This window comes from Gordionus sp. m RMFG-2023, chromosome 3 (assembly GCF_954871325.1).
Source record: "Gordionus sp. m RMFG-2023 chromosome 3, tfGorSpeb1-WG-v2, whole genome shotgun sequence".
Taxonomy (NCBI): Eukaryota; Metazoa; Nematomorpha; class Gordioida; order Chordodea; family Parachordodidae; genus Gordionus; species Gordionus sp. m RMFG-2023.
The window spans coordinates 44,559,705-44,579,903 of NC_088777.1; the positions used below are offsets into that span (position 1 = coordinate 44,559,705).

The 20,199-nt window shown below is 25.0% G+C and overlaps 1 protein-coding gene across 2 annotated transcripts; it reads left to right on the plus strand.

Annotated features, from left to right (window-relative positions):
- The first annotated feature begins 5,502 nt into the window (after positions 1 to 5,502).
- LOC135927595 (nuclease EXOG, mitochondrial-like) lies at positions 5,503 to 12,834 on the plus strand. Of its 2 annotated transcripts, XM_065463684.1 has the most exons (6): positions 11,497 to 11,530; positions 11,573 to 11,672; positions 11,719 to 11,880; positions 11,921 to 12,060; positions 12,162 to 12,353; positions 12,398 to 12,834. In XM_065463684.1, the coding sequence occupies exons 1-6, from the start codon at positions 11,504 to 11,506 to the stop codon at positions 12,686 to 12,688; spliced, it is 912 nt and encodes a 303-aa protein (XP_065319756.1). In that variant the 5' UTR covers positions 11,497 to 11,503; the 3' UTR covers positions 12,689 to 12,834. The 2 variants fall into 2 exon arrangements, with proteins under 2 accessions (XP_065319757.1, XP_065319756.1); XM_065463685.1 differs by lacking the exons at positions 11,497 to 11,530; positions 11,573 to 11,672 and adding an exon at positions 5,503 to 5,704 and having other exon boundaries at positions 12,398 to 12,832.
- The last annotated feature ends 7,365 nt before the right edge of the window (positions 12,835 to 20,199 follow it).

Sequence of the window (20,199 nt, forward strand, 5' to 3'; positions counted from 1 at the left end):
TTATTTTATTTTATTTTATTTTTATTTTATTTTATTTTATTTTATTTTATTTTATTTTATTTTATTTTATTTTATTTTATTTTATTTTATTTTTATTTTATTTTATTTTATTTTATTTTATTTTATTTTATTTCATTTTATTTTATTTTATTTTATTTTATTTTATTTTATTTTATTTTATTTTATTTTATTTTTATTTTATTTTATTTTATTTTATTTTATTTTATTTTATTTTATTTTATTTTATTTTATTTTATTTTATTTTATTTTATTTTATTTTATTTTATTTTATTTTATTTTATTTTATTTTATTTTATTTTATTTTATTTTATTTTATTTTATTTTAATTTTATTTTATTTTATTTTATTGTATTTGTTTTGTTTTGTTTTGTTTTATGTATGATATAAAAGTGCCTCGCCATAATTTTTCAGAATTCTAGATGCATTAACCTGAAACTTATACATCAATAATTATTGCGTATTAGGTACATTTTAAAATCAATAAACAGAAGCTGAAGGAATAGTTAAAACTATAACTGCAGGTCTTTGGTTGATTTTTATATATTGGATTTAAATTGCGATTTAAAAATCAATTGTATCTTACATACATTAAGAATGATTCTAACGATCATAGATATTATTTGTCCTTTCGACTTACTTAAAAGATATTGAAGTAAAATAGGTAAAATCTCAAATTTTGAATCGGGTTATATCTTTAAGAATTAATTTTTATGAATCTGAATCTCATAAGACGCAGTTCTAAGCATAAAACTTGCTAAACATTTGAAAGTTCTAGTTGTAAGGCTAAGGCTAATATGCAGGGTCTCAGCAAGTTATACATTTTAGTTCAATGCTTCAATCCCTTTTGATAAGCGGAATAAATAAAAATGTATTAGCAAAATAAGATTCAAAATTGAACAGAAAATATAGAATCACTAAAGAAAATATAATAAAAAAAAATAACTAAACGAAATATATACATCTTTTAAAAAATAGCATATCCTCATCTTAAAGAAATAACTTTTGATCGTATTTTAATACAGAATTCTGGTTATCTCTGGTTATAGCCTTGTTTTTGTAATTTAGTAGCGGTAGCATAAAAGTAGTCAAAGTAGTATCTTTGGAAAATGTGATACCAAAATAAAATGGATTGGTTACGGTGAAATTGGAAAAGATTATAATAAATAATTTTATATCCTCAAGTGCTATGGTGGAGCAATTGTTGTGAAACAACACTAATACTAAGTGCGCTTTTACAATTGGATATAGAAAACGTCAAACATCAATCCCATACGAATTTAGCGTGATTGGGAAGCGTCCCTTTTTTCAATTTTTTAGATGTAAATTTATAAAAAATATTTTATGAAAATAAGTATTAAAAAGTGAAATGTGCCTTTAGTATCTATTTATATTTGTTTGGTGTTTAGGTGTACCTTTTTTTTTTAAATAGAAGAAGAAATAAATTTTCTGAGATTATTTTATATAAATTACAAAATTAGGGAATTGGGGTCTATCAATTTAGAAGAAATTAAAGCATATTTTTATTGATATCATAAAAGTATATTATAAAAAATACAAAATTTTACCTAATCATATTCCATGAGGGAAGAGATGTTTGCAACCCTAAATATTCTACACCCCTCCCATCCCATTTTCTACGCCACTTTATTATTATAATAATAATTATATCATGCATTAATTAAGCTTGAAAATTATGTTCAGAAATTCTTTTAAAGATCTGCAATGCTCGGGTTTTTAGCCAGTCAGCCCATTCTACGTGGGTTTATTTTCAGCATTCGTTTGATATTATTTTTGATCAAATTTTTTTTGCCTAGATATATGACAAAATCTTTTATTAGTAAATCTTATGTATTTTCATTCATAAAAAATCTTCCAATATGAAATCAAATTTATTTTTTAATAGATCAAAAATTTTTTGAAGATTTTTTTCTTTATATTTATATTCAAATACATTTTTTTTATAGATTATCCCTCCCTGATTATAAAACCAATTAGGCAACAAATAATTTTTTTTATAGTGTTCATCCGAGACCGGCCCCGGGCCGTATTTTATTTTCATTTTTTTAAATATACCCGCGCTGGGCCTTTAAATTTTAAAAAAAATATTCTGGCCAGGCCGAATATTTTAAAACCAAATATTAGAAATCGTCAGTATTAGCTATAAAAAAAAATTGTAATATATTTTAAAAAAATCCGGGCCAGGTTATGCGAATGGTAACTTTGCAGGTCTCTGGTGGATATTAAATATTTACTTGCTGTTAAATTTTTATATAAATACAAATAATATTACCTCTGTATGTCTTATAGACCGAGATTAAAATGTAATAAATGAGGATAATATTTGCAATCAATGAATATAGAAGTAATATATTTAATCCCATAATATTTCCTTAAAGAAAAAATGGATGAAATATTGGAATTAGTTTAACATATCAATAATTATTAAATTGTATTGTTTAGGAATAAAATTTTTGGTGATTCTTTTATTTAGGGATTCTACTCAGATCAATTTATAAACAAAAATGGTGCCATATCAAATATTTATTTTGACTAATTTTGTATTACAAAATAAACCTTATAAATTCAGATTTTTAATAGTTAACAATATTCGAATGCGATAAATTTTTTGTAAAAAGAATTTTCTATCCGCATTTGCTTCTATGCGCAAATTATAAAAAAAGTATTTAAATTGAATGAGAGTTATTCATCCGTTGAGTAACACCTTCCCTCCCTTCGATCCAATAAAAAAATATTTCTTTCATATTTTTCCCAAAGTGTCAATATTTACTCCTAGCTTTTATAAAAATTATTTTTCGCGTTTCTGTTTTGATTCTAAACGAAATAGTGGTCGCTCTCATTGTCATAGTTATTTTTTTTTATAATAAAATGTCTACCGTTGGCGTCGAGGATAGGAACGGGGCAAGATGGTCACTCATAAAATATAAATTAACAAACAATTTAGCCTTTTTATAAATTAATTCTTGAGCATTCTATATTTTTTTTTTAAATTTTTTAGAAATAATAAATAAATTTGTGAATTGAAGTGGGTTAATTATTTATCTTTATTAAATTATATATCTTATTTATTTAAAAAGTATAATACGAAACACATCTCATTTGTGTAGGTATAAATATTTATCTTTATAAAATTGTATATCTTATTTATTTCACAAGAATAATATAAGATTCACATCTCAGAAAAGGATATAACAATCTATATATATTATAGATTTCAGAAAAAAATTGCAAAATTTTATGATTAACATTTCAAATATTAGTTTCCCGAGAACCAATAGAAAGATGGCCCGATCTAGGTCTAGCCACTGTTTTATACGATGAGCCTCTCAAGTTCTTATAAGAGACCAGACTCTGAGGTCCGAAGGTCAAATAATATTGTCACGATTTTAGGTAAGTAGGGCTTGTTCTTTAAAACTTGTCACAATAGTATTATTACGCAAAGTGCTTCGAGGAATACGTCTATGACTTTATAGACAATGAAGGAATTTCTTGCCTTTGGAGATTGAAAGATACCGGCATGATACGCAATTCAATCTAGCTCCCAGGTGCTAAACCAAGCTTTTCCAGGCTAGAGTTCCAGGTTTTTTGGATGAGACAACATCGATATTAATCATGTATAAAAAGGGAAGGGTAGAGTGATTATTTCAATAATATAGATTTTTCATATAAATTAAAAAAATTAACAAAATTTTATGGCGAAATTGCTTGAGATTCATAGAGTTGCTCTTCTATACATTTTGGAATAGAATTCCATCAAAATGAGAGTTTCAAAATTAAATAACAAGCTCTAAAGAATATTAAAGTGTGTTTTTAAAAATATATATCCTCTTATGCTAATAAACCCGCCACCCCCACCTCTACTCCATCACCCAAAAAATATACAATTTATATAATTATTAAGGAAGAGTTTGAAAGAAAAATTAATAAAAGTTAATAACTTTTTAAAATAACGACTATAATTTAAAATTTTTAGTAAAAAAACATTTTAATAAAAAAAAAGTTAAAACTCAAAATTATTTTTATAAAAATCTATTATAGCCAAAAGCCTTCAATAAGCGACCTAAAGATCTTAAATAATATTTATGGGGGAAACTTTAACCTAATACCCCCCCCCCCCCTAAAAATCTTAGATACGCTCATGGCCCGAGAATTATTTAATGGATATCAAAATCTTTCTGTTAACGATGAGTAAAATCTTCAAGCTTGCGAAATATTTTTTGAATCTTGAATAAGCCATTTTTTAAAATCGAGCCTTTTAACAACAATAAGTGCATTTTTTTTCTCACCATATTTGAATAACAAAATTATACGGCAAAATAAATGAAAATCTTTATTGAGTGTTATGTTCCTTGAATTTGGAGATGATTAAAAAATATTAATAATTTCCTATGCCAAAATCACAAATAAATAAGTAAACAAAATGGTATGCTTAAATTATTGAAAGATGATTGTTATAATTATTAGATGGTATAAATAAAATGCAAAATTGAATGAAGGTTGTTAGATATATCTAGAGTTTTTAAAAAAATGTTACAATTATTTTATTTTATTTTATTTGTTTTTGTTAAATATTGAATATTTGATGCATTATTTTAAATATAAATATATTCAGGGAAAAACACTCAAAACTAATTATCAACTTTAAGATATTTTGAACAGAACCCCTCTGCAGCGTTTACCAAATTTGAACCCGTACCTGAACCCTTTCTAAAATCTCAACTCTTGAACCCCCTGAACTTGAACCCACCAAATTTAAAGAGAGGTTTCAATCCCTGGTTACAATATTTTTATGGACTCTTGAATAACTCAAATTTCAATTTATTCAAGGCATCTAATTTCTTTTGTTTACACGAAATTAAACAACAAAAAGAAGATTTTTCTTATTGGGAAAGCCTAGTTTATACTTTGATGTAAAATCACTCCATTTGAGCCAATTTTTAAAAAAGGCTAACTCAGTATTTTATTCAGGAAAATACAAGTCTGAATATTTTGCCCATAGATAGCACAAAGGTTTGAATATCTATTAGCGAAATCTTGAGGCTTAGGTAATATTTTTTTGGCTAAAATATTGAGTTAGCCGTTTTTAAAAATCGGCTATCGACTTTGCATCACTATTTCGGACATATTTCACATAATAATATCATTTAAAGAGATTGCTTTTTTTAAAAAAAAATATTTTAATTTATTTTGAGGCCAAATTTTTTTTTTTACCTGTTAGCTACCGCTATTGTAATATTATAATACATTATATTCTACAACACATTCATATGCATTTTAATGCTTTAATGGTTTTGACAAAGTTTTTTATAAAAAAATAAATAAAAATAATAGTTATATTAGCCTTGAAATTTCTTTACCACAATTCCATTTTTAAAAATAATTTTATAAAAATAAAATTATATTTGGCTTGTTTAGTTTAGTTTTAAAAAAAACTTTTATATATATATATAGTCCCATATGTTTAATAATAAGTACAAATATTCTAATATAACTTATTTGTCATATTTAGCCAATAAATTAAAATCATTTTTGATTGCAACTATTTCTTAAAAAAAATGATTGTTATCAACCGCTATTGTTTAATATTTTTAATTTTAAATGATCGCGAATTTCGTAAAATCATTCCAAATAAATCCATTAAATTATACATCGATAAGACGAAAAAGTAAATAAAATATAATCTTACTTTATTTATGGATTATGTTTATTTTTATATTTCAAATGATAAGCTGATTCATAGGCGCCGACTTCTTAGGAGCAGCGGGGCTCTCGCCTCTATTGAATTAGTTTACAAAAGAGATAATATTGGTACATTTACTATTTTAAACATCAAATTTTCTTTAAAAAAATTTACAGCCCCCATGGTTAAGATTATTCATTTAATTAAATATGATGATCCCCATAAACATAAACATTTAAGATACAATGGGAATCCCTTGTAGTTATTGTTAAACGGCTCGATTTAAAAAAATGGTTAGTAGTCTAATATTTTAGCAAAAAAAAATACTATGCAAGCTTAGAGATTTAGCTCATAGATGGTAGAAAGGTTTTGGATATCTATTAACGAAACCTCGAGACTTGCCCAATATTATGTTGGTTAAAATCTTAATTTCGAATTAGCGAAATCAAGTTGTTTAACAACACTAAATGGATATTATCGAAAATTTTTTTAAAAAAAACTTCAACAAAAAAATTTAAGAGCTGATTTATTATATCAATACTTTTTGGTTCAGGCTGGGTCGGGTACGGGTTAGTTTAAATAATATTTAAATTTATAAAATAAATTAATGTATTTTAAAAAATTTTGCAAGAAATAAGGCGCCAATATTTTTTATTCGTATAATATTTTCTTTTACGATAAATTTAAATAAATTCGGGCCGATCCAGGCCTGGCGGACAAATAACTTTTATTTCGGGTTGGCTTTTCGGGACAAATAAAAAACTTCCGGTCAGGTCGGGCCGCGTTTGGTATTAGGCCCGATGCAGTTCACTAATTCTTATGTAGTGCTGTAAAACTCGAATTTTTAAAAAAAGACCTGATTAAGATTTCAACCCAAAATAATAATATGTGAGTCTCGAGATTTGGCAAATGGGGGCTCACCTTTCTATCACTTTTGAGCTATATCTCAAGGCTTACATAATATTATTTTGGCTAAAATATTGAGGCCATTTTAAAATCTTTCTTATATAGTTGGCATTTTAAAATTTAATTATTGTTTAACCTTGTTTTTTTTAAACATGCAATTCTTACAATTTTTTTTTGATAAATCATGTACGTTTTGTAAGTGCTCTTTTTTTTCGATTCATGACTTAGTCAAAAAAAACATATATCAGACTATACCAAAAATTAATTGGTATATCAAATCTAGAGAGAGGAGGGCTTCAAATTTCGTGATTTATGGGAATATTTATACAACTTATTATATTTCCACATTTGGAGATATTACACTCGAAATCGTAACCTGAACCCTCTTTTAAAATTTTAAAGAACTTAAACTGTGGCAGATAAAATTATAGAGCGAAATTATATGTATAATATAGATTTATTAAATCCTAATAGCGTGATTCATTTTTAAAAGGGTTTATTTAGTGCTAAAATGTTTTTGTAGAACCATTTTGCTAAAATATTATATTATGTTCAGAGACCTGAAGGTACCATTTGTAGGGACCGCATTTTTTTAAAAATATATTACATTTATTTTTAATTTTTATAGCCTAATAATGGCGATTTTAAATATTCGGTTTTGAAATATATAAGGTATTTTTTTTAAAATTTAGGCCTGGCCCGGGTATATTAGAAAAAAATTTAAATCTGGCCTGTGTTTAGGGCCCGGGATTGACCCGCATGTCTCTGATTATGTACGATGTTTACAAGTTTATAACATCTAAATTTTCAAAAATCTCTAGCTACAATATTTATTCTTGAAACAATTGTTTGTGGTTTTGAAAATATATGTCATATTACATTTTTTTTTCACAATTGAGGATGTAATCATTGAGGCCAAGAAAATTTACATAAGAATAGTCGTATTTTAGAATTGTGTCATTTTAATATACACAAGCCCATTATTAATTTTAAAAAGCAATGAAAATTAATTTACCAAGTTTGACGCGTTTAATTAATTTAAAATAAATCGATGCTGCTCAAATAAATATTAAGGTATCGAGCCGAATCGGAAACCAGAAATAACCCGTTATTATCTACCGAACCGTAACCGCTACAAGAGAATTTTGAAAAGAGAAAACTGAAATGTTATAAATATCATCTTACCGGTTTAACCCGGTTCATAACGGTTAAAATAATATTTATTTATTTTTTGGGTCTAATTTTAAAAAAAATTAGTAGGAGACCGGATATCTATGAGCCCCAGATTTTGGCAAGCCTTGGAGTCTTCTTCTAGAGTTCAACACTAACGTTTAATTTTTTAACTAAATATTGTATAACTATATTATGCATATGTGGCTATAAAATTTTTTAATATCGGATCACATATAAAATTAAAACACAGTATATGATTTATACCCAAAACCTATTTTTAAATGTTGTAATTTCTCAAAAAAAATAATAAATAAAAAAGTTTTTAATTTAACTATCTTATATAAAAGAAATTCTTTTTAAAATTCTTTATTTGAATAAAAAAAATATTACATTAGTGATCTGCATCGGGTCTAATTTTTCAGGCTAGCCCGGCCGGAAATATTAAAGTCATGTCGGCCCGGCCCGAATCTATTTAAACATAGAAATTGATTCTTATAATTACTCAAAATAAAAGATATATGTTATATGAATATGAAGTCTAGTTTCTATAAATAAAATAAAATTCAACATATAATTGATAAATTTAAATATTTTTAAAAAGATTCCAAGGCCCGACCAGACTAGATTTATTTTAAAATATATCAAGCCCGAACCCGATTTTTTTTAAAAAATAGGCCCAACCCGTACCCAAGCCAGATCTCTAGTTTACATAACCAAAAAATTAAATATTAAAGATAAGGAATTTTTAAAATTTATTGAAAATTTGAATATGGCAAAAAATTATAATAGAAAAAAAACAACTATCAATTGTGAAATCTTGAATATATTTAATGAAAATCCGTACTTGATAGCCGTTAAGGCGGAAACAAATTTAAGTTATGGACCAGTAAAAAGATATAAATCAAGATTAATGAGATAACAATATTTTAAATTGTCTACATCAATACAAATATTCAAGAAGGGGTAAGAAACTAAATTATACAATTGCCTATTAGCATCTAAATTATTTATAGGTCTTTTTTTTGAAATGCTCTTTTTGGGCACATGGATCTAGTAATTTTAATCCATTCTTTATTTTTAAATTGTCAATAAATTTTACTAATTTTTTATAACTATTTTCCACTAGGGTTATTTTTATCAATAAAGATGTTGCAATAAGATAAATATATATATCATTTCTTTATTGAAAAAATGATCAATATTTTGCAGTTCAAAAGCACCTCACGAGAAATCTTATCCTACCTCGCTATACTTCATCCTTTCCCAAAAAAATTTCCGAAAAATTAATACTGTTAAAAAAATATAATTTTTAAAGAAATTATTTTTATGTATAGCATAAAAGTAAATAAGTGGAATAAAATTATATATTATTTGTTGAATATTATAAAGTAATATATAGACGTTTGTTTTTTAGGGCTCAGAACGCTCCCCAGTCTCCCTACATCTTTTTATTTGTAATTTTTTCATATATTTTCTTTAATATTTGTTTGGTTATTATTTTTAAAAAAAATATTTTAGAATATCAGATGTCATCAAAATTATATGAGATGATGATTAATTATAAAAATCTAAAACATAAAAACCAGAACGAAATGGGGAAACTGTAAACCGGAATGAACCGAAATAGAACTAACCGGTTTTAAAATTTAAAACCAAAAACTGGAATGGAACGGAACGGAAACAGGCTACCATCGGGTTGATACCCTGATAAATATATACAATTTAACGATGACAAAATTTTGGTCTCGAGAGACCAATTGAATAACATTCTAAGACATCCGATTTAAATTATTGGAAAGCTGGTAGAGATTTTGGGCATATCAGTTTATTTTATAATCTTTTAAAAGAGACTAGTGTTTTCGGATCTGTAATTTTCTAATTTTTATGGTTTACACATGGGCTTTCATTTGATTAATATTTTTATAATTTTTAATGGGTAGCCAAAATCTAATTTCAAGACTTCTGCGCAAGCCAAATAATAAATAGATAGGTTGCCTTAAGGTAGTACCTATTAAATAGTATTTTGTTTATTTTTCATTTAGATAGGTACTTACATTTATTTATAATATATATTTAAAAAATCGTGAATTTTGGAAAGTGTATATGGCCTAGTCGGCAAGAGCGTCGCTTATCAATTATGTTTTGAGTTCGTATCCCAGCAAAGATCATATTATTTATCCTAATACAATTTGGTGGTTCCGTCCTTGGGGGAATGATATATATAGGAGGCCGGACTCGACCACATTATTCCGTTATAATATATGTTAAATAATAAAAATCTTATTTCATTTTAGTAAATTTTGGTCGGTATTTAGCAAATTAGGTTGGTATTTAAAAAAATGCTATACGTTGACTTGGTAGTATCTATCATTAGCCTATCAATATTGGAAGGTGAGATTGATAATTTGTGCGAAAAGGCGCAGGCGGGCTAAAATAAATTACGTGGAGGCTGACGACAACATCCTGAATGTAGTTTTATATCTAATTATATAAACAAAATTAAATACAGTTGTAATCAGCTTTGAAATATGGACCAAATGGGGTTCTGATTGTGTTGTAATCTGTATCTACATGAAAAGATTTCCACTAGATGCTAAACCCCCTCAAAAACTTATGCTTACCCCCCCCCCCCTTCCAAACATTTTTCGCCACCTAGCATATTGTATGACATGAATATGAGTTTTTTGAAGATGTTTGATCCTTTTAAATTGCAATAGCAGAAAGTTTTATTTGGAAAATGATGTTTATGATTGTTTGAAATATATGAAGGTTGATGATCAGCAATATCATTGTATTATAATAGGCCTATAAACATTATAAATTTTTAATTTTGTCCTATTTCATCTAAAAATTAATCCCCCAATAAATTTATCCTACCTCCTACTCCCCTCAGGAAAAATGGGATGCAAAGTGACCCCACCCACTCAATATGACGCTGATTATAACGGATTCCTGTTCTTTGTCATTTTAAAAAGGGTTCTGGTTCCTATAAATGTTAAAATGAAATAGGTTCGTATTATGATTATTTTAATATAAAACTAAAATATTATTTTTTTTAAACTTTATTTAAATAAAATAACAGGACCAATTTTTTAAAAAATTGTGTCCTAATTCTTGGAAAATAGGGTGCTACTTGCCTGTTTTTGAAATACATGGAGCTCACAATTAACATTATGCAGATGTGATTACATAACACAAATGGTGAACTATTGAAAATGATCTGATGTTAATTGTTGGCCAAATTGATACTTAAAACCTTAAACCGCTCTTAGACGGATATAGATTATAGAAGTGATAGATGGAAGTTCCCTTATAATCTTTCTTCTGACAAAATATATTAGATAATGAGCAACTAAATAAGTATCTCATTCTTTTGTGAATTAAATATTGCTGAGGAAGAAAAGCCTAGAACTAATTTTCAACTCCATCTATAACTAACAGTCGAATTCCTGCTTGAAATTAAACTTCTCAAAAAAATAAAATATAGATTTTTCTCTTTTATAGAATTCTAATGGTATAAATACAATCTAATCAGTGAATAATTATAAATCCATTATGCTTAACTACCCTTTGATATTATATAATTATTTTTATGAAATATCTACTAATTAAGTTATTTATCACATTTTCATTTACCTTTATATTATTATTTGTTTATTTTCCATTTATAACCCTATTTAATTTATTCACACATTTAGTGGATTAATGCTAAATAAAATTGTTATCCTCAAGGTATGCTTTCTCAAAAACATGAAATTATTTTTGAAATTTTAGAAAAACCTAAGTACACCATATTTTAATGGGTTTATAACTGGTGTGGTTATTAGTTCGAGTGTTGCAGCTTTAACATTTAGCCTTATATTCTCATATGATAGTTTTAGTATAAATTTTTTAAATTTGATTTATTTTGTTTATATTAGATGAATGGGTTACAAAACGAAGAGCAAAATATATTTTCAAATATGGTTTACCCATACATCCTCCTAATATACTCACATATAAAAACCATGTTTTAGCTTATGATGCTTCACGTAAAATACCATTTTGGGTAGCTGAAGTTATAACAAAGGATAAAATATTTGGTATAATAAACTAAAGTGATATATAACTTATTATTGGTAGGTCAAGCTAAAAGAGATGACAATAAGTTCCGCCCAGATCCTAGAGTTCTTCAAGATTTTTCTGCAACTAATGATGACTACAAAAAATCTGGTTGGTCTAGGGGTCATATGAGTGCTGCAGGAAATCACAAAAACAATCAGGTAATCTAATTAGGATGTGTATATTACTAATAAATTTTAGATTGTCTTCATGTGCTATTATTAAAATAATTTAACTTTTACAAAATTTATTTTTACTTAAGCAATATATGGATGAATCGTTTTACTTGACAAATATTGTACCCCAGGACTTTGTTAACAATGCAAAATTTTGGAATAAATTTGAAGGATTTTGTAGAAAACTTGTTTTGAAATATAAAGAAATTAGAGTCATAACAGGTCCAATTTTTCTTCCAAATGAATTTGAGAATCAAAAAAAATTTATAAAATATGAAGTAAAATGCTATTTCTAATTTGGATAATATATTAAAAATTATAGGTAATTGGTGAAAATAATGTTGCAGTTCCGACTCATTTATTTAAAATAATATTGGCTGAAGACAACATAAATGGGGATTTACATCATGCCTCATTTGTGGTTCCAAATTCTCCTATACCAGATGATAAAGAGTTAATTGACTATTTAATCCCTACCAGAATTATTGAAAAAAATGTTGGATACAAATTTTTGAATGAAAAATTACTCAAATCCTCAAATATTTTAGATCTTTGTGATAAAATAGTATGTAGATTTAGATCTAGAAAGAAAAAAACCAATGATGACATTTAAATACAAATTAATAAATTTTTTATAGGGTTTTTTATAATAAATTCACTGCAGGGTTAAATTTACAATGTATTTTTACATTCGACTTTGACATCAATTTCCATTTTAAATTTAATTTATTTTGCCTATTTTATGATATGAAAGCTTTGTAACATAATTATATATTTTTAAAAATTTCCATTAATTGTGATTTATAGATAATTTAATTTATATAAATGATAATGTTATATAATAAAATTATTGATTTTATACATTTTAACAAGAACATTTGTCAAATTATAATAAGGGACATTGCATGATAAATTCACCAAAAAAATAAGATTTTAGATGACTCTTTAAAATAAATGAAACTGCTATTGGTTATATAGTGTGTATATTTCATATAAATCAAAATTTTAAAGCTCTAGTTCAAATATCTGCATATTTATGGGCTTTCAAATTTCAATGAGAGCATTAATTTATTTTAATGAATACTAAATTACCTAGATTTTTTTTAGTCCACAAAGTCACAAATTATATATCATTCTGCAGCTTTCAAAATTCTCCTTAAGAAATAACCCAAATTTATTTTAAAATTATCTTCTGTTATATTACTGGTAAAATATAAAAAAGTATTTTGAGAAGACCCTAATTTTGAACAATGAAACATATATGTTTATTACCAATATATTTAAGTAAAAATATTAATGAGGGAAATAAGAATTTAAATTTTATTGTAAAATGATAAAGTATCTCTTAAAGTTTTTAATTTAGTTTAATATTTTGACAATTGTATTTGGAATACTTTAAACAGTATTTCTATATTTTATTTCTTATTCTAAAATACTTTCTTTCTACTAAATCAAATTATTTACTATGACATAGGTTTAGTTACACTCATTAATTTAGTTTCATCTGGGTAGAAGGTTTGTCGGTATCCTTGAAAAAAAATTGGCATAATTTTATGAAGGGTGGGCCTTCATAATTCACGTTCGCTCATTGGCAGGTCTATGACCAATGTGCTAGATAAGATAATGAATTTAGGAAGAATATAAAAATCATTTACAGAGGGCGTTATAAATAAAAATAGTTACAATATATTTTCTCTTTATTAGGGTATAAGAAGAATGTATTTTTTAAAAATTCTAATATATATATAATAAATTTACTGGAATAAATAATGTTATGCATATTTTTATTTAAAAATATATTATAATTATTTTTAAATAATGTTAAACGGCTAGATGGTTTAGAATTGCCAGCTAAAAAATATTACGCAGGCCTGAAAATTTGTTCATAGATGACAGAAAGGTTTGAACATCTATTAACGATCTCGATTAGTCGACTACAAAACGGCTTAGCCGAGATTTTAGGTGAATAAATCGGCCAAATATAAATTAGTTAAAAATTCTGCATCGATGCCTTACCTAGCATTAATTATTATTAATTTATTTTATTTATATTTAATGTAAATATTTTATTATTATCAACAAATAAACATGATATGATTTAATTATATTTTGAAATGAAAATAAATTTATTTATTTGATGTTTTTTTAATAAAAAAAATAATATGCTGCTCATGTAAATGTAATAAACCTGCAGAGGTACCATTTGCACGGCCCGGCCCGGTTTTAAATTTTTTAGGCCCGGCCCGGATATTTTAAAAAAAATTTTTATGGCCCGACCCGGCCCGGATTTAAAAATTTCAGGCCCGGCTCGGAATTTTTTAAAATTATATTCGACCTGGTATATACAAAAATACACCTATGAGGTATTTTACCATATTTTTCAGCGAGTATTATCCCTTATTATTTAAAAAATGCATGTAAAAAGCTAATATTTTGAGAATATTATATTGAATTTATAAAAATTATAAAACTGTTATTTATAAAAATGGATATTTTGAGCATATACTATAATTTATATTGCATTTATAAAAATAAATCTAATATTCATAAAAATGGTAATAATATTTGTCATATACTATATTTTATATTACATTTAAAAAAAATAAAACTAATATTTAATTTATAAAAATGGAAAATATTTTGAGAATATAATATATTGTATTTAATTTACTATTTAATTTATAAAATAAAAATAAATCGCTATTTAAAAAAATGCATGTATTATAAATAGTATTTTAAAAATATAATCTAATTACACAATATTAATATAATTTATTTTATAATATAAATTTTTAACAAAAGAAGATAATTGTATTATATAATATTGTGAAAAAAAATAATGAAAAATGTTGGATTAAAAACTTTCATGATTCAAGGTAAATATAATAAATGCAATAAATATTTGACAGTTTGCAAAGTAAAAAACCAGCATGATTGACGAAACCCTATACTCAAGAAAGATATTAAAAATTCACAAATTATCATGAAGAAAGAGAAGCATATCTACCTTTTCAGGTTGAAGATTGCTTCTTCTTTCTTCAAGAATTCTCCCAGTAGTGGAAAAATTCCGCTCACAGCTTGCACTTAAAGCAGGAATTGCCAATTTCGCTAAAATTGGAAATTCGCTTTGATGAGCCGCCCACCACTAACAAATTATCCACCTTAAATGTTTTATCTATTATTTATGTAATTATAATATTCATTATTGGGTATTGACATATTACCAGAATTACCATCGCCCCATTTATCATAAAACAATTCAGTTTGTTTAACAACAGTCGTAATTTGACTGGTTGATGGTATTTCATTTACTTCCTGAGCCTCTTGTAATTTAATATAATCTTTTATATAGTTTTCCGTCATTTTGCGATCTATCCCTGACTACATACGTAATTGCTTGAATTTGGGACAGAGAAAAAGAGAAATAAAATGATACTTGTGTAAAACAAATTTTTAAATTAAAAAATGCTTTATATTAAGTAAAATCAATTACAAACTTTAAGAAGTGATATTCCTTTATTTGATTGTTTTGGTAAAATATATTCTAAAAATTTAGATATGAATTATAAAAAAATATATTAATACTTGAATATTGGGGCTTATTTAAGATATTCCTTTATTTGATTGTTTTGGTAAAATATGTTGTAAAAATTTAGATATGAATTATAAAAAAATATATTAATACTTTGAGTAAATTTGCAGGAAATTAATAATTAGATCGATCTGTGGGTTGTTAGGTAGTGTTAACCATCACCCAATATTATATTAATCATAACTATAATATAATCTTATAACCATTAACTATGTAAAAATTTTTATAAAAAATATTAAGGCCCGGCCCGGCCCGGCCCGGATATATTTAAAAAAAGTTTTTTTAAATATAATTTATTAGTGATCTTTACAATCTTCTTTGTAAATATATATTTTATTGATGAATTATATTGTAAATTTTATTAGATAAATAAACAAACTTTTAGGTGAAATCTTTTATAATTTTTTTTTATCATTTTTGTAAAATTATCATTTATTATTAAATGAGGTGGTTCTTTTTTAATAATTTTTTCTAAATATTTATATTAAACTTTTTTGATGTTATTTTATATGATCTTTTTAAGGATAATATTTTAATGTGACAATTGTCATAATCGTTATTTTTAAAGTTTTTTGATATTTTATGACGAAAATAGATTAAAATAAGTATTGATAACATGTTTAAATAAAATTTAGTGAAGATGTACCATAGAAAAGTAACAATTGTCATAATCGTTATTATAAAAGTTTTTTGCATTTTTTTGACGAAAATAGGTTAAAATAAGTAATGATAACATGTTTAAATAAAATTTAGTGAAGATGTACCATGGAAAAGTAACAATTGTCATAATCGTTAAAGTTTTTTGAATTTTTTTGACGAAAATAGGTTAAAATAAGTATTGATAACATGTTTAAATAAAAATTCAGTGAAGATGTACCATAGAAAAGTGACAATTGTCATAATCGTTATTATAAAAGTTTTTTGAAATTTTTTGACGAAATAGGTTAGAATAAGTATTTACAATATGTTTAAATAAAACTTCAGTGAAGATGTACTCTAGATAAGTGATAATTGACATAATCGTTATTTTTAAAGTTATTTGAATTTTTTTGAAGCAAATGGGTTAAAATTAGTGCTATAATTAATTTTATAGATATAGAAATTAAAATATAAACATTTATTTTCTTTTAAGCTAAACATAATTTGATTGATATATAATCATTCATTAACTCGACATTTTTTTTCCTCTATTTTTTCACAAAATTGGATGTAAATATTAATAAATTTTTTTATCAAATATTTTTAAAGGTGTCAGGGTTCGTAGATTAAAAATAAATATCGACTTAAAAATTATACAATTTTTATTTTAATTTATACTCCGTAGTATAATTTACAAGTAAGAAATTTAAATTAATGTTTAACTTAGTCTCATAGCCCTTAATATCATTTATAATAAAATATTACCTACTTTACAAAACATAAGTGTATCACGAATTTTGTTATGGGGGTGGGGCATTATTAGGTGGGCCTACCCTCGCTCATAAATTTATTGGAGATCTTTAGGTCCACTTATTGTACACCTTTGGCTATATTTTAAAAATAATCACGGGTTTTCACTTCTTTTTATAAAAATGATTTTTATTTTAGATTTTGAATTATAATCTATAATTAAAAAATTATTAACTTTTACTAATTTATCTTTCAAATTCATAATATATTGTATACATTTTTTTGTATGAGAGCTGTGTAGGGGAAATTTTTTTTTATTTTAAAATGATATTTACGAGAGCGGGCATATTTAAGATGAGGTTAGGGGCTTTGTTATACGCCTGCTAAAAAAATTCTCAATATTTCACTTTCTAAAATGCATATAAAACAAGATATTACTGATCAAAAAAATATAAAACTCAGAATATTTTGAAAAATGGGAAGAGATAAAAAAAACGATTTTTAATATATTTTTGACACCTAAAACCGTTTAAAGAGCGAAAAATTGGTAATTTTTGAAAATGCACTTTATTTAATTTCAAATAGAAACCCGATTGATAACCAAAACTGAAAATGTCCATAGAAGAAAATAAATTACTTTTTTTCTGTAGATGTATACCAGTCTGCTTTATATTATCACAAATTCTAGACTGAGATGAACGTTGGTCTAGGAGTTATGACCTCCTACATGTGTAAAATTGATCAAATTTAACATAAATATGATATTTAAATTTAATATATAATAGTTTTTATTTAAAAATTATGTCTAAATGAAAGTCCTTTACTTTATTATTTAAAAAAAATATATCTGAGAGGTGGGATATTATTACTTGCATAAATATATCAATCCATTGTTATCAATGTATGATCATATGTATACGTTGCAAGTTTGCTCGATAAATGTTATTAATGAATAAATATTTTGATGTAATTAACTAATATATTTAATGCGTTTATCTATCTAATTAGGCTAAAATTTATTTTAAAATATATTTGCAATATCAATACATCGATTTAGTTATAATTTAATATCAAAATATAAGATTTTCATATTATAATATTAAAATTTCATTTTAAAATGTAAAAATAAAAGAATTTTTCTTATTATTAATATGATTGAATCTTAATATATAAATAAATATAATAATTTTTCTAAAGCATGGTTTAAGAAAATTACTATTTGTCAATTTATATTACATTATGTATGCAAGAAGCAAATATAAATATGCAAGAAATCTCTGAAAGTAGCTGTTAAAAGTAGGATATTTGTCCGAAAGAAATTGCCAATAATATATTAAATGAATAAATATTTTGGACGAAAAATTAAAAATTTTATTCTTTATTTATTGTTGTAAGTGCAAAGGGACAAACGTACTCTAGCCCACGTAAAAAACGAGATGCTTAAGTTAGAAAACACATAATACAATATTTCCATGATTTTATAATTTCTCCATCTGAAGAAAAAAATTAAAAATATGTTTGAAAAAAAAACATTCCAAATTTGTGTGCTCCTACTGCTGATTATTTATTGATCCCCAATAAGATCTATTTTATATGATATCATAAATTTCAGAAGTTAAAGCGGCGGTATATTTAATAGTCAAAATGTTTGGAAAGAAGTAACTTTCATAAAAAACAATCAGATTTCGACTTCAAGTTATCGGAATCAGCTTTGCCCACCTTAAATATTAAGAGAAATGTTTAATTGCTTACTAACAATTCCTAGTTATACTTCATTTCCAGAAAGAAATTGGTCGGTGTCGTAGCCTTGCATAATTTTTAATAGATAATTATAAGGCGATTGCATATTGTTGATTGGTTGGAATTAAATAATAAATAATATGATTATTATGATATGGAAAAGTAGATTTTATGATTATTATTAAATTACATTGTAAAATTCTTAAAAATTATTGTATTATGATATTTTGAATAAAATACTATTATTCTTGATATACGGGAAAAGTTAAAATAAAAGTTATAATCAATATGGTTAAGAGTGAGATAGTCGGTTTGGCAATATTCATAAGTAGAAGGAAATTTATTGAAGATCTTGACAACCAATAAGTTGTTAAGAGTATATCATAACCTAAGATTGATTAAAAATATTAAGGAAGGATAATATTGAATAAATCAGAACAAGACTCTGCCATGGAGAGTGAAACATTAATTATAGAATTTCAAATAATATAATTTAATATTACATAGATTCATTTTTTTACTATTATATATAAAATAAAGTTAATGTTGTCTTAAAAAAAACATTTATTGAATTTGACCAGTCAAATGCACAAACCTGCTCTAATCTCGACTCAATTATATTTATATGTAATGCAATGATTAAGTATTGAACAATAATTTTGATAATTTTAAGTTAATATCTATTTTATTTCCATTTTATTAAATTTAATATGAAAATTAATATGAGACATTTTGTTAAATTAAATGAAGCTGATTTAGACCAATTTCCAATTATATGATGTAAAAAATAATAACATTTTGTGATCATATCCAATTTTCTATTTACCAAAACTCATCACCGGAGGAGTATACTACTGTTATCTTCTATTCCCTGCCACTCGTCTTGAATAATTGCACTGCGACTTTCTATAGCAGTAGTTTCTGACAATAAAGTATTAACCCCCCCCCCCTACCACCGTTATTCAATTTCTTTAAGCAAACCGAGAAAATAAATATATATTAGTTATTATTAAAAAGAGTAAAAATTTATTTTATTCCTTTCTCCATTTTTTATATTTCTTATATAGTATATATAATATTATTTAACTCAGTGATATTGATTTACCCTGCTAGTCCTTAGTAGTGCATCTTTGGGTACCCATATTATTCATAACTTCCTTAATAAACGTGATTATAATATGTTTCTGTAAGTTGTAATTTTCTAAATATTAAAATAAGGTGTTTATTCTCATTACTTATCTATTATTTTATTAAGCATACAAGCTAATATTGCTGATACAAATATATAATGAGCCGAGATCACGTGTGAAATACAATATCCGATGAACTTCGAGTCTGTTTTTCCGAAACAAAATGTTTTAAAAAAAAGGATATGCTCTAATTTACAACATTGTATTTTTATT